The sequence below is a fragment of the Bombina bombina genome, chromosome 1 (genome assembly GCF_027579735.1).
Source record: "Bombina bombina isolate aBomBom1 chromosome 1, aBomBom1.pri, whole genome shotgun sequence".
In the NCBI taxonomy this organism is placed as follows: domain Eukaryota; kingdom Metazoa; phylum Chordata; class Amphibia; order Anura; family Bombinatoridae; genus Bombina; species Bombina bombina.
The window spans coordinates 101597574-101612141 of NC_069499.1; the positions used below are offsets into that span (position 1 = coordinate 101597574).

General features: G+C 37.9%; 1 protein-coding gene across 1 annotated transcript in view; it reads left to right on the plus strand.

The window, feature by feature from the left end:
- Positions 1 to 14568, plus strand: part of CCDC88C (coiled-coil domain containing 88C) — a 277418-nt gene that overhangs the window by 123048 nt on the left and 139802 nt on the right. Inside the window, exons 7-11 of the mRNA XM_053697556.1 lie at positions 3514 to 3654; positions 6725 to 6909; positions 7185 to 7266; positions 12065 to 12223; positions 13671 to 13817. Coding sequence (XP_053553531.1) covers positions 3514 to 3654; positions 6725 to 6909; positions 7185 to 7266; positions 12065 to 12223; positions 13671 to 13817 — 714 coding nt within the window. The remainder of the gene's footprint in view (positions 1 to 3513; positions 3655 to 6724; positions 6910 to 7184; positions 7267 to 12064; positions 12224 to 13670; positions 13818 to 14568) is intronic.

Genomic DNA, 14568 nt, shown 5'->3' on the forward strand with positions numbered 1-14568 from the left:
TTCCTTTCTCCTGTAGTGTGGTCAGTCCACGGCCCGCCCTGTTTTTTATGGCAGGTCTAAATTTTTAAATTATACTCCAGTCACCACTGCACCCTTTGGCTTCTCCTTTCTCGTTGGTTCTCGGTCGAATGACTGGGTGTGACGTAGAGGGGAGGAGCTATATAGCAGCTCTGCTGGGTGATCCTCTTGCACTTCCTGTTGGGGAGGAGTTAATATCCCAGAAGTAATGATGACCCGTGGACTGACCACACTACAGGAGAAAGGAATTTATCAGGTAAGCATAAATTATGTTTTCTTGGGAACTACAAACAGATTTGAATAGAAGCCTTGTCCCTGTTCCTCCTTTGGAACTGGGTGGATCACTCCCATAACTAGGAGGTCTTGAACACAATGTAAGAATGCCTCTCTCTTTATCTGGTTTGCAGATAATTGTGAGAGATGAAATCTCCCTTTTGGGGAAGAAGCTTTGAACTCCAGAAGATATCCCTGGGACCCAATCTCCAACGCCCAGGGATCCTGGACATCTCTTGCCCAAGCCTGGGTGAAGAGAGAAAGTTTGCGCCCTACTAGATCCGTTTCCGGATCGGGGGCTGACCCTTCATGCTGTTTTAGAGGCAGCAGCAGGTTTTTTGGCCTGCTTTCCTTTGTTCCAAGCCTGGTTAGGTCTCCAGATCGGTTTGGACTGGGCAAAATTTCCCTCTTGTTTTGTATTAGAGGAAGTTGAAGCTGTGCCACTCTTGAAGTCTCGAAAGGAACGAAAATTAGTCTTGTCCTTAATTTGTTGGACCTATCCTGAGGAAGGGCGTGACCTTTTCCTCCAGTAATATCAAAAATGATCTCCTTCAGTCCAGGCCCGAATAGGGTCTGTCCCTTGAAGGGAATGTTGAGAAGCTTAGACTTGAAGTAAAGTCAACTGAGTTTTTAGCCATTAGCTTGGTTAAATGAACAACGGCGCCAGAAACAAATGAATTGGCTAGCTTAAGAGCATTAAGCTTGTCAAGGATATCATCCAATGGGTTTTCTACCTGTAGAGCCTCTTCTAGAGACTCAAACCAGAAGGCCGCAGCAGCAGTGACAGGGGCAATGCATGCAAGGGGCTGGAGAATAAAACCTTGTTGAATAAAAATTTTCTTAAGGTAACCCTCTAATTTTTTGTCCATTGGATCTAGAAAAGCACAACTGTCCTCGACAGGGATAGTTGTACGCTTCGCTAGGGTAGAGACTGCTCCCTCCACCTTAGGGACCGTTTGCCACAAGTCCTGTGTAGCGGCATCTATAGGAAACATCTTTTTAAAAACAGGAGGGGGAGAGAACGGTCCACCTGGTCTATCCCATTCCTTAGTAATAATTTCTGAAAACCTCTTAGGTATTGGAAAAACATCAGTGTAAACAGGCACTTCATAGTATTTATCCAATTTACACAATTTCTCTGGGACTACAATGGCGTCACAGTAATCCAGGGTTGCTAAAACCTCCCTGAGCAACACACGGAGGTGTTCAAGCTTAAATTTAAATGGAGACATATCAGAATCAGGTTGAAGAGTCAGAAAAATCACCCACAGATAGCTCTCCTGCTTCGGCTTCCGCACATTGTGTGGGTATATCAGACATAGCTACTAAAGCGTCAGAGAACTCTGTATTTGTTCTAGCGCCAGAGCTGTCTCGCTTTCCTTGTAACCCTGGCAGTTTGGACAATACCTCTGTAAGGGTATGATTCATAACTGCCGCCATGTCTTGTAAAGTATACGCAATGGGTGTGCTAGATGTACTTGGCGTCCCTTGAGCGGGAGTTATAGGCTCTGACACGTGGGGAGAGTTAGTCGGCATAACTTCCCCCTTGTCAATTTCCTCTGGTGATAAATCTTTTAAAGCCATATATGGTCTTTATAACTTATAGTAAGATCAGTGCATTTGGTACACATTCTAAGAGGGGGTTCCACAATGGCTTCTAAACATAATGAACAAGGAGTTTCCTCTATGTCAGACATGTTTAACAGACTAGTAATGAGACCAGCAAGCTTGGAAAATACTTTAATTAAAGTGAAAAAGCAGAATATAAAAAAGGTACTGTGCCTTTAAGGGAAAAACACAAAAACTGCAAAACAGTGAAAAAAATCAGTTAACTCTACGAAAGTTTTACAGTGTGTATAATAGACTAAAATAGCATTGCACCCACTTGCAAATGGATGATTAACCCCTCAGGCTCAAAAACGAAGCAGAAAAATGGTAAAACCGTTATAACAGTCACAAGCAAACTGCCACAGCTCTACTGTGGCTCCTACCTGCCCATAAAACGACTTTTGTAGGCACAAAAACCCTTTACAGAGGTCCAATATGTCAGGGGACTCCTTCAGGGAAGCTGGATGTCTCAGAATGTAAAAACTACTGCGCAATTAGAGCGCGAAAATAGGCCCCTCCCACCATGCACTCAAAGTGAAAGGGCCATAAATAACTACTCCTAGGAGAAATCTAGTCAGCCATGTGGAAAACTAGGCCCCAAATAAAGATTTATCACCCTCAGTAAAAAACGTTTTTTATATATCATGCAAAGTTTTACATACTAAGAAATAAGAGCAAGTAACGTGAATATTACCCTTTACTGCAAGCATGATGCCAGTCGTTTGTTAAATCACTGTAATCAGGCTTACCTTAAATATATCAGGCACTGTCAGCATTTTCTAGACCTTATCATCTCTCTAGAAAAAAATATACTGAACATACCTCAGAGCAGTTAATTGTGCAGGCCGTTCCCCCAGCTGAAGTTTTCCCATACTCTTCAGTTATGTGTGAGAACAGCAGTGGACCTTAGTTACAATCTGCTAAGATCATCAAAAGCCTTAGGCAAAACTCTTCTTCTAATTTCTGCCTGAGGTAAAAACAGTACAACGCTGGTACCGTTTAAAAATAACAAACTTTTGATTGAAGATAAACTACACTAATTCACCACATCTCTCTTGATACTTCCTTTCTTGTGGAGAGCTGCAAGAGAATGACTGGTAGTGGCAGTTAGGGGAGAAGCTATATAGACAGCTCTGCTGTGGGTGATCCTCTTGCAGCTTCCTGTTGGGAAGGAGAATATCCCACAAGTAATGGATGAATCCGTGGACTGGATACACCTTACAAGAGAAATGTGTGCAGGCACCAATCAGCAGTTAGCTCCCACTAGTTTAGGATATTGCATATTTTTTTTCAACAAGGGATACCAAGAGAACAAAGCACATTTGAATATAGAAGTGAAGTTAAAAGTGACTTAAAATGACACGCTCTATCCGAATCATTCAAGTTTAATTTTGACTTTTCTATGCCTTTAATGTCACCTATTAACTTGTTCTCCTTCAGTTTTATGAACCTTAAATAGCTCTGTATGTCAGATCCTTTTAATGCTTTCACACGGTTAAGTACCCAAGAAACATGCACTGTACAGCCTTAGTATAACTAGAACTCTCATGAAACCCACAAGCTTATATGGAATGTTGTACTCTTTTTAATTACATTTGCTTTAATTGTTCGCAGGTGACCCATAATCAAGAGAACGTGTTTGACCTGCAGTGGTTGGATTTTCCAGACATGGTCCTTGAAGAGTTGGACTCACTGTCTAGGAGTATGGCTCTCCATCTTAAGAGGCTCATTGACGAAAGAGATGAATGTAACGAGGTAGAATATCAGTCTAGTGATAAACCATATAGTAAACTTGATATGTCTTGTCTTATGAATCTGAAATCAAGTGTTATACATGTGTAACTATTTGTAATTACTTCTGACACTGGACATTTTAGAACTGAAGTCCACCTCAAAATATCTTTATCTTCAAAGTTATTTACAGTTCCAATATTTCCAGTGTCTGAAGTAACCAAATTTTAACCATACATTCACACTGGTATACATATGTAAAATACATGTTGGTGTCCACTCTCTTTAAATAAACACTCGTTGGTTTTTAGGTTTATGCTGATATTATTAAATGTTTGATTAAAGGGACATTAAACACTAAATAAATGCTAGGTAGAATGATGTTTTCAATAAAAAAGATTCAAAAATCAGTTACATGTTACTCTCACACTAAAGTTTCATTAGCTATTTAAATACTGACAAAATAAGTGTAAAGTTTTACTGTCTATAAAACAATGGGAGCTGCCATGTTATAACTTAGGTTACCTTCTCTGCTGTGGCCAATCGGGGACAGTTATAAATAGGTCACTAGAGTGTGCAGCCAATGGCTGTGTGGAATATAACGGTGTTCCGCATTTCCATTTCCAACAGGAACTGAAAAGCTCACAATTTCTGAATGGAATTACAGCAAAAGGGCACACAATGAATAATTAAAGTTTATTGTAGAGTTTTTTTTATATTTACGATTTTTCATTTTATATTACTATCTCAAAGTATGTCCCTTTTTAATATTTTTTTTTTATTAGCAATGTAGAATCTATAAAATGCATTTCACAGTAGAAAATAAGAGGAAAATATAAGTGATTATTTGGAAAGGTGCAGTTTTAGCACATAGATAAAAAAATAATAATTTCAGTTTAATTAAATCTTAAAGGTATAGTGTAGTCAAAATTAAACTTTCGTGATTTAGATAGAGCAGGTCATTTTGAAGGGGCAGTAAACTTACAAACAAATGTTATATAACATTAGCTTAGTGGCAGATTTATACATTAAAGTATTGCAGAGTATTTTTATTTAAAAGTTTTTTTTTCCAGAACACCGATCCTTGCTCTACTGAGCGGGTCTGGTTTTTCCTCCGAGCGCGTCACGGCTACACTGTCTAGTCACAGCGTGCCCGGTCACGCCATGAAACTGAATGTAACTCGCTCCCGCTCTGGTCTAGTAGCAGGAGCGAGCTACATTCAGTTTAATGGCACGACCGGGCACGCTGTGACTAGACAGTATTGTTGTGATGCGCTGAGGAAAAATCAGACCCGCCCAGTAGAGCAAGGAGCGGCATTCTAGAAAAATAAATTTTTAAATAAAAATTCTCTGCAATACTTTAATGTATAAATCTGCCACTAAACTTATGTTATATAATTCTGCACTATGTGCAGAATTATATAACATTAGCTTGTAAGTTTACTGCCCCTTTAAGCAATTTTCTAATTGACTCCTATTATAAATTGTTCTTCGTTCTCTTGGTATATTTATTTGAAAAAGCGAGAATGTAAGCATAGGAGCCGGCCCATTTTTGGTTCAGCACCTGGGTAGCACTTTTTGATTGGTGTCTAAATGTAGCCACCAATTAGCAAGCGCTACCCAGGTGCTGAATCAAAGATGGGCCGGCTTCCAAGCTTACATTCATATAAAGATACCAAGAGAACGAAGAAAATTTGATAATAGGAGTAAATTAGAAAGTTGCTTAAAATTGCATGCTCTATCTGAATCATGAAATTTAACTCTATCTATAATCCTGAAATACTATACTAGATCTCTTGTCTAGAGATAAAAAGAGGCAACCGATTGTTTATGCTTTACAGTACAAGTTACAGTTTGGCAGTAATTGCTGTGCCCTACTGACATGTGGCTGTTATTTTACTCAAAAAAAAAAAACACAACTGACCTTTTTAAAACCTAATTTTCCACTTGTTCTTCAGTAATAGGAGTTTACAGGAAGGGGTCAGCCAACACCTCTTCCCTCTCATTAGCTCTGACCTCCGCTAAAATATTAAGAGGTCACGAGTCTCCATCTTTGAACAGCAGCCATTAATCTAATTTGTAGGCCGCAAAATAAAAGATCATGCTGTGTTATCCTGTACAAAGCTTCTTTAGTCAATCTAACATCTCTTTATGGAGCTGACAGTGCAAATGACATTTCTTGACAGGATATTATGACTAGACATTATAGTTTGCTGACTGTAGTCATTTGTGCTTTTTTTGTTTTAAAAGAGGTCAGTGTGTTTTGAAGCTTTATGTCATAACAAATAAAGTTCCAAATTTCAAATTCTAAATTCTTATTAAACAAATATATCAGAATAATGATTCCTATCACAAAGGGCTAAATCATTTGGTCAATATTAAAGGCGATATTTCATTAAAAATAAAAAAACATAAAGATTGTGGATTTTGTTATAGTTAATGAAAAAATTATTTCCTAAAATTCTGTATGTTACAAACATTTTAGTTTAGTTATTTTGATCTCCAATTAGTAAGAGTATAGGAAATCCATAGTGTTTTATGTATTTTTTTATAAAAAAAAGTATGGTCAGTCAGTAGAGCTGTGTATTAACAGATGTTTGTGACAATAAATAACCAGTGTTTATTTTCTGTTCTGTTTTTACCTATTGTATAGGCTTCACATTTGTTTTTTTTTACTTTGTATATAGTGGTATCTGCTACAGAGCTGTTATTGTTCCATTTTATAATAAAATAAAATGCATTTAAGCCTATTTATGCTTTCGTTTAGTCCAAAGAAAACATGGATAGTCACTGTCATAAAATTAGAATTCAATGCTTTGTGTTGCAGTTGTTATCTGACAAAGCCAATTATGGATAGATATGAAGCAGAGTTAGCCTTGAGAAGTCAGCAGGCTGAGAATTAGAAATTGCTACATTTACATAGCTAAATTACATGAAATGTTTTATTTCTCATAACTATTTTATATAAAAATCTCAAGGTCTTTACTGTGTTTACTTTAATTTGGTTGTGTATTTTCTCTTGTTTATAAACCTACTCATGTCCATGTTTACCTACATAGCACTACGTTATGTTTTCTTCTGCTGTATATTGCAGGTCATAGTGGATCTGACCCAAGAGAGAGATTATCTCCAGTCCCAGACTCCTATAAGTCCAGTAAAGTCTTCCAGCCCTGACTCTTCGTCCAATGTAACAAATCATCTTCCAACTGAGGATAAACAGCATCTTGCAGTGGAACTTGCTGATAGCAAAGCCAAACTTCGAAGGATAAGGCAGGAGCTGTGAGTATCTGATTATACAAATGATCCCTTAGAAATGCAAATAAAAGCACTAACTTGGCATCCATTACACTAGCCTTGTTTCAACTATGTAAACTAATATGTAACCTGATCAGGGAATTCAATACTGAAAGCCACTGATATCCACAAGCTCCTAAATTTGTTGAACTTGGTTAGCCAACAGTATGTATACATTATACATATTATCCTCTTATGTTTATGTGGAAGATGTGGTTCTGTAATATGATGAGACCATTGTTTTGTTTAATTGTTTGTAGGGAGGAGAAATCCGAGATGCTAGTGGACACTAAACATGAATTGGACCATCTTATCCTGGAGCTGCAGAAAATCAAACAGGAGGTTTGTTTGCCTCAACTGCACTGCTCCCCTCTATATCTCCGACCTTGTCTCCAGATACTCTCCCTCCTGTCCCCTTCGCTCTGCCCACGACTTTCGACTCTCCTCCTCTCGTTACCTCTTCACATTCCCATTTACAGGACTTCTCCAGACTGGCTCCCATCTTGTGGAACTCTCTGCCTCGCTCCACAAGACTCTCCCCTAGTTGTTAAAGCTTCAAGCACTCCCTAAAGACTCTTCTGTTCAGAGATGCATACAACCTACACTAACCTTCCCTAATACCAGTTCCTTTCCTCCATTGCTATCTGCCATGAACCCCCTTAGAATGTAAGCCTAAGAGCTCAACTGCTTGCAGATCACCTTCACAAGAGCTGACTACAACAGTGGGACTCTAGGCAGGGCCCTCTACCCATTTGATCCCAATAATTGCTACCTTGTATACCGCTTATGTCTATAGCGCTGCAGAATCTGTTGGCGCTCTACAAATAACCGATAATAATAATAATGTTACATATCACTGTGTTTTGGTTAATAACACCAGCGATAGTTTATGGGGTGCATGGGTGAGATCATCTTCCTATGCATGGATGAAGACCTCTGCCTATTCCTTCACAGTGTTTACAGAATGTATTAGGTGGTAGGTACATATTGTCTGGGAGCATTATCAAATGTAATCATTTGGGTGCCTTTTTTTTTTTTAAATATTATTTTTTAAATGATGAAATAGTAATAGGTGAATGAGCTGAGAATAGGAGAAGGGACAATTAAAAAAAATTGTTTAGTTGAAAGGGAAAATTAATAAATTAATGATATGAAGCTCCTCTATGTTAAGATTTTGCTAAATAGTAATCAAGAACAGAAGTACTTCTGGAAATCTGCAAATGTTTGTTGAGTGGAGCTGGTGTGATGACTGTTTACCCTTTACACAAAAGCTTACTAAGATTTTGGGTACCTCTAAACATCCGGAAACCACAGTCTTGCCACTATGATGTAATTGTAAGTCTTTATCCATCTCTGGGGTACCACCATACTGCTTGTTTCATTGGTTGTGATTCTAGTGCTTTCCACAAGATTTTGGAGTATGTCTATGGAGATTAGTGTCCATTCAGCGAAAAGAGCATTTGTGAAGTCATGCACTGATGTTGGATGAGTAGGTCTGGCTTGTAATCCGCATTATATTTTATGCAAAAAGGTGTTTAGTGGAGATAAAGTCAGGGCTCTATGCAGACTACTTAATCTCTTCCACATCAAACTAATCAAACAATGTCTTCATTGATGTCGCTTTGTTAACAAGGGCACAGTCATTCTAGTACCAGGGAGGGACTGAAAAATCAGACTGGCACTGTAAATGTTTGACGACCAGCCCAGCTTCCACCCCCTTTACCTTGCCTTTAAACAAAGCCCTCTGTTCTAAGGGGCTACTTATCAGCCCCCACACCATCAGCACGATTGGAGCGGCCTTGAATAAATCTGATACCCATGTGCACAAGGCTTGCACCGTGACTACCCTGCACAAAGAAGGTGGCCCTTCGGCACTGGCGGCCCACCGGGAAATCTCCTGGTATGCTGGTGAGCCAATCCTGCACTGGCTGTAACAGGAAAGGGCCTTATTTAAACTGTTGCCACAAAGTTGGAAGCACCAAATTGTCTAAAATGTCTGTGTATCCTTTAGCATTAAGATGAGCATCCATGGGACCTAAGGGGCCTAGCTTTGACAACTCTGATTGATCTTTTGATGTTAAAGCTGATTTGAAAATTAAGATGAGGAGAGTATGTGTATGTGGGCAACTGGTGATTGTAGAATTAGGTATGGAATCAAGATGAAAAAGAGAATACAATAGAATGAGTTTTCTGATACCCTTAATTTCCTGTTACTCTTGATGTCCTATTACTCTATATTTGCTTCTTCTGTCAAAATCTACTCGGGAATCTAAGTGCTATAACGCACTTTATTATGATGCTTAGTGCTATATCACTTTTTGTATATAGAGGAATATTTTCTTGGGTAAAGGGACATTTTTGTGTATGTGTAATATACCCCTTCTGAGTGTGCTTATTCAAACCCCTTTCCTACTTGAAAGGCATGAGTGCATACTTGCTGTAATTTACCTGACCTTTCTGCATTTTACACAGTGATTGCTAACGGTTACTACATTAACTCATTTACATTTAACATAACTGCAACAGTGAGAAGAGAAACATACTTACTTTGAAAACCATTTATCTTGGCTCACCCTAATAGCACCAAAGACTGCTTTAAGTATATTTTGGACAGAAAATGCAAAACTTTAAAACCTTACCTTTTCAGGTGGGAATAAAACATATTTTTTTGCCACTAAACATTTTCTTTTTCCCTCTCCTTTTTTTTTTTTTTTTTTTTTCTTTTAATTTTTTTAATTCTAGATAGAAAAAGACGCCTTAGCTTAAAATTGTTCCCCATCCATACTTAAAGGGACAGTCTACATTAAAATTGTTATTGTTTAAAAAGATAGATAATGCCTTTACTACCCATTCCCCAGCTTTGCACAACCAACATTGTTAGAGTAATATACTTTATAACATTTAAACCTCTAAATTTCTGCCAGTTTCAAAGGCTCTATATTGACAGCCTCTTAATCACATACTTTTGTATTTGTTTTTCACAACAGGAGATTGCTAGTTCATGTGGGCCATATAGATAACAATGTGTTCATGCCCGAGGAGTTATTTAAGAGTTAGCATAACAGTACTAATTGCAAGCCAATAGATAATAAATACAAAGACATGTGATCAGGGTGCTGTCAGAAGATGCTTAGATACAAGGTTATCGCAGAGGTAAAAAGTAAAGTAATATAACTGTGTTGGTTATGCAAAACTGGGGAATGGGTAATAAAGGGATTATCCATCTTTTAAAAAAATAACATTCTATTGTAGACTGTCCCTTTTAACCCTTTGAGTGCTAAGCACTTTCCCACCTGGGTGCTAAGCTTTTTTTTTTTTTTTTTTTTTTTTTTTTTTATTTCTTTCAGATCCCCAAGGTGTATACTGTTGGAAATATTAGGCGATTACCTTTCCAATGGTGGGTCTTGGGGGTCTCTAGCCGCTTAGATGCCTGAGATACAGGCTTCTAAGCAGCATGCTTCTGATCCTATACTTAACATTGTTAAGTATAAATAAAGTTGCGCAGTGACGTCATCACGTCATTGCGCGTATCGTCACCACACATAACGTGAAGCCCCGGCGATGCCTGTCACTATGCAGGCCCGATCGCCGTGGTAGTAGCGGGTGGGAGCCCCCAGATCTCCCTCAAGATGGGAGAGTGCTAGCGACGGCTCAGAGCCGTCTTTGGCACCAGAGTGGGAAACCCTGCGACGGCTCAGAGCCGTCGTTAGCACTCAAGGGGTTAAGTTTTATTTTGTTGTTTAAAGGGACAGTGTACACACATTTTCATATAACTGCATGTAATTGACACTACTATAAAGAAAAATATGCACAGATACTGATATAAAAATCTAATATAAAACCTTTTAAAAACTTACTTAGAAGCTCCCAGTTTAATACTGTTGATGTGGTTAGGCTGGGACACCCAGTGAAAGGGTCTGGGAAAGCAGGAAGAACAGACACTCCCTCCATCTTGCCTCCCCTGCATATGAAAAGACAGATTACACAAACAGGAGCAAGCAGGAACCTGTAGACTCAAGTCTACATCTGATACTTGGGGGCTTGGTTAGGAATCTGAAAATCAGCAAAATGTTATTAAAAATTAGCAAAACTAAACATTGTTACAAAACACTCCTAGATGAGCTATATAAATGTCCCTTTAATTACTTAATTAAACCCTAGACTATAGCTCTACATCCATACTTCTTCCGGTAGTGGTAGAGAGAATTCTAAAATCCACAAAGTATGAATATATTGGACCTGTTACTGTCTTTGGTATCTTTTCTACATGAATGCTATCACATAAATTATAGATTCAGGAACTTTATCTCAGGTACAGGATTGTTTTCATAGTGGATTTACCAAACGATTTGCTGATCTCTCAATTTGAACAATTACAGGAAACCTCTCTTGGCTATCTCACACAAAAGAAAGTATTTCTTTTAGATTATATTTTAGCTTGATGAGTAGATGAGCTACACACATTTTATCCTACTGGTCACCTTATCTGGTCTTTCATCCATTGGCAATTAATGTCTCCCAAAACACCTTTGTCTTGATGAAAATTATTCTTGGAGAATCTGTTATACTAGATGTAGTTAAGTGTGTCCATGTGCATATGGAAATAATGGTAAAAACTGACTTTAAGCGGCCTCACAGGCAGTGTCTTCTGAAGGAATGGGGTAAAGCGGCAGCATGGACCCTTTCATTTTACAGCTTTGAAAATAATTGTTGAGGGCTTCTAGGGTGAGCCAAGATGAACAGAAATTAATTCATACTTACTGAATTTGCCAGATCTTGGCTTGTGCCCCTGTGTAGCTCTGACTAACTTTTCTAATACTTGCATGAAAAGGTGGTGTTTTAGGTTCTGGGTTTTCAATCTTCTTTGAGAGTCCTAGAAAACGGTATAAGTAAGATTTATTTTTTTCTGTAAGTCTTTTGCAAAGCATAACTCAAGATGTATACTATGCATATAAAAAAAATGTGTAATGTCCCTGTACCTTTTGTTGATATTCAAAAATTATTTTGAGAAGACGATTTGTAAAGCTTGTTTCTTGTTTAAACAACAGTGTCACCAAATGTCTAAGAATTTAGAGCTTATATGAAGCCTAGTGAAATATTGTACATCTGACAATTAGTCTTTTACTTACGTTTTAACCAGAACATCCAACTGGCTGCTGAAGCCCGTTCGGCCCGCACCTACAGAGACGAAATTGATTCCCTGAAAGAGAGAGCTAGCAGAGTTGATCGCCTGGAGAATGAACTGGCCCGGTGCAAAGAGAAGCTACATGACGTGGATTTTTATAAAGCTCGAATGGATGTAGGTTTGATACTTGGTCTGTAATGTCAGGTGCGAAGGGTTAAAGCATAAGCCCTCACCAGTGAAATGTGTTAGCTGAATACACTTTGTAATTAGGGAAAAATGTTATTGAAACAATATTATCTAAATTAACATATGAAACGTAGGAGGATAAAATAATTGTGAAAGATCATAATTGTTTCCCAGGGAAAAATATTAATAAATAGTGTCAAAAAGATATTAAAGAGCCACTGAATTAAAAAAAGTTATGTCTTTCATATGAAAGCTGTTTATATTAAAAGCTAATATATCAGTATCAGTTGTATACACCCTGCTAATGCTCACTGGCTTATAAATACTAAAAGCAATTGTATCTTACAGCCAAAGACCATTCGTAGGAAGTACCTATCACCCAATCAGCATTTGTAGGAAGTACCTATCACCCAATCAGCATTTGTGGGAAGTACCTATCACCCAATCAGCATTTGTAGGAAGTACTTATTACACAATATGCATTTGTAGGAAGTACTTATCACACAATATGCATTTGTAGGAAGTACTTATCACACAATATGCATTTGTAGGAAGTACTTATCACACAATATGCATTTGTAGGAAGTACCTATAAGCCAATGATCATTATTAGGAAGTTTCTATCACCCAATGAGCATTCATAGGAAGTACCTAATAGTAATAATTGGCTGATTGGTAGTACCTATCAGCCAATGATGAGAAGAAGCAGGGAGTTCCTATTTGCCAGTTAGCATTATTAGGAAGTACACATCTAATGCTACAGTTTCTATTTAAATTTATACTGCTTTTTTAATAATAAAAAATCAGTCAGCACTTTTAAATGCTGCTCCTTAATATGAATGAGAATACAGTATCCCACCATGCTAATATAGAACTTAATTGCACGCTTAGCTCCTCATTACAAAGACTAATACACTAGTGATATGACAGTTATTTTGGAGGAGTGATGGAGGATTATTCCACTATCTGGGAATGAGTTCAGCTGAAACATTCCTTTTAAGAGAAGATTAAATTACCTGTCTCCCTTGGAGAGGGCAAAGGGAAATGTGATCTCATTACCATTGCATGTCCAGAGCAGCTATCGTGTTTCACTACAGGGTAAGGACATGCCTAGTTACTGCAGCTATCATATTCATAAGAGAGTCTCTCTTTTGTATTAACAGTTTATTTGCTGTATTACAAGAATATGTTTATACTAGAATCCTTGTAAATCATCCCTAAATATATTTATCGTGTACGATTACTGTATGAAATTAGCAGAAATGTAGTTGTCTCTAAAGCCAGTTTTGATTCATAGATGTGGGTGTTTTGCCCCCCCCCCCCCAAATATTTCAAACAAACAAAAAGTTATGTGCTTTTATGTATGGTCACTTATTTGTGCCACAATAGACCATGTAAGTTTATGGCTACTGACAACTGGTGTCTCTGCCTATAGGAGCTTAGAGAAGATAATATGGTTCTCATCGAGACTAAAACCATGTTAGAGGAACAGCTGGCAGCCGCAAGAGCACGGACAGACAAACTGCATGAGCTGGAGAAGGAAAACCTTCAGCTAAAATCAAAGATCCACGACATGGACCTGGTAAACAATATTTGTGAATAGAAGTTAATGCTTTAAAACATGACATTTTTAATAAAATAGGGATACATTACTTATTATTTTTATCGTTGCGGAGGCTTTTCCCTGTCTACCATTATAGTGGAGGGGATTTTACTTCTTAGTGAGCAGTAGACCATGAATTTTGTACAAACATGCGTTAACATTTCATTTCTATATACATGTTAATTTATTATTTTTATGAAAAAATGTTTAATTTCTGCTATTTTAGAGCATGATTATTTAATTAGTACTTTTGTTCCTCTATAATAAAATATTGTGGTATAAAATAAAAATAAACAAAAATGTTGCTACACTTGACAGAACTGTAGGAAAATAAACTGCAAACTTATGAGAGCATCTGTGTGTGTGTGTGAGAGAGAGAGATTATCTGTATGTGTAAGTATGAGACATCATCTGTTTGTGTGAGAACGTGTGTTTGCTTGAGTGACAGGGTGCATGTGTGTGTGCAAGTGAGAGATGATCTGCATGTGTAAGTATGAGAGAGCACCTGTGTGTTGTGTGAGTGGAAAAGCGTGTGTGTGTGTGTAAGAGAGATCATCTGTATGTGTAAGTATGAGAGCATGGGTGCTTGTGTGAGTGACAATGCGTGTGTGTGTGTGTGTAAGAGAGATCATCTGTATGAGAGCATGGGTGCTTGTGTGAGTGACAATGCGTGTGTGTGTAAGAGAGATCATCTGTATGTGTAAGTATGAGAGCATGGGTGTTTGTGTGA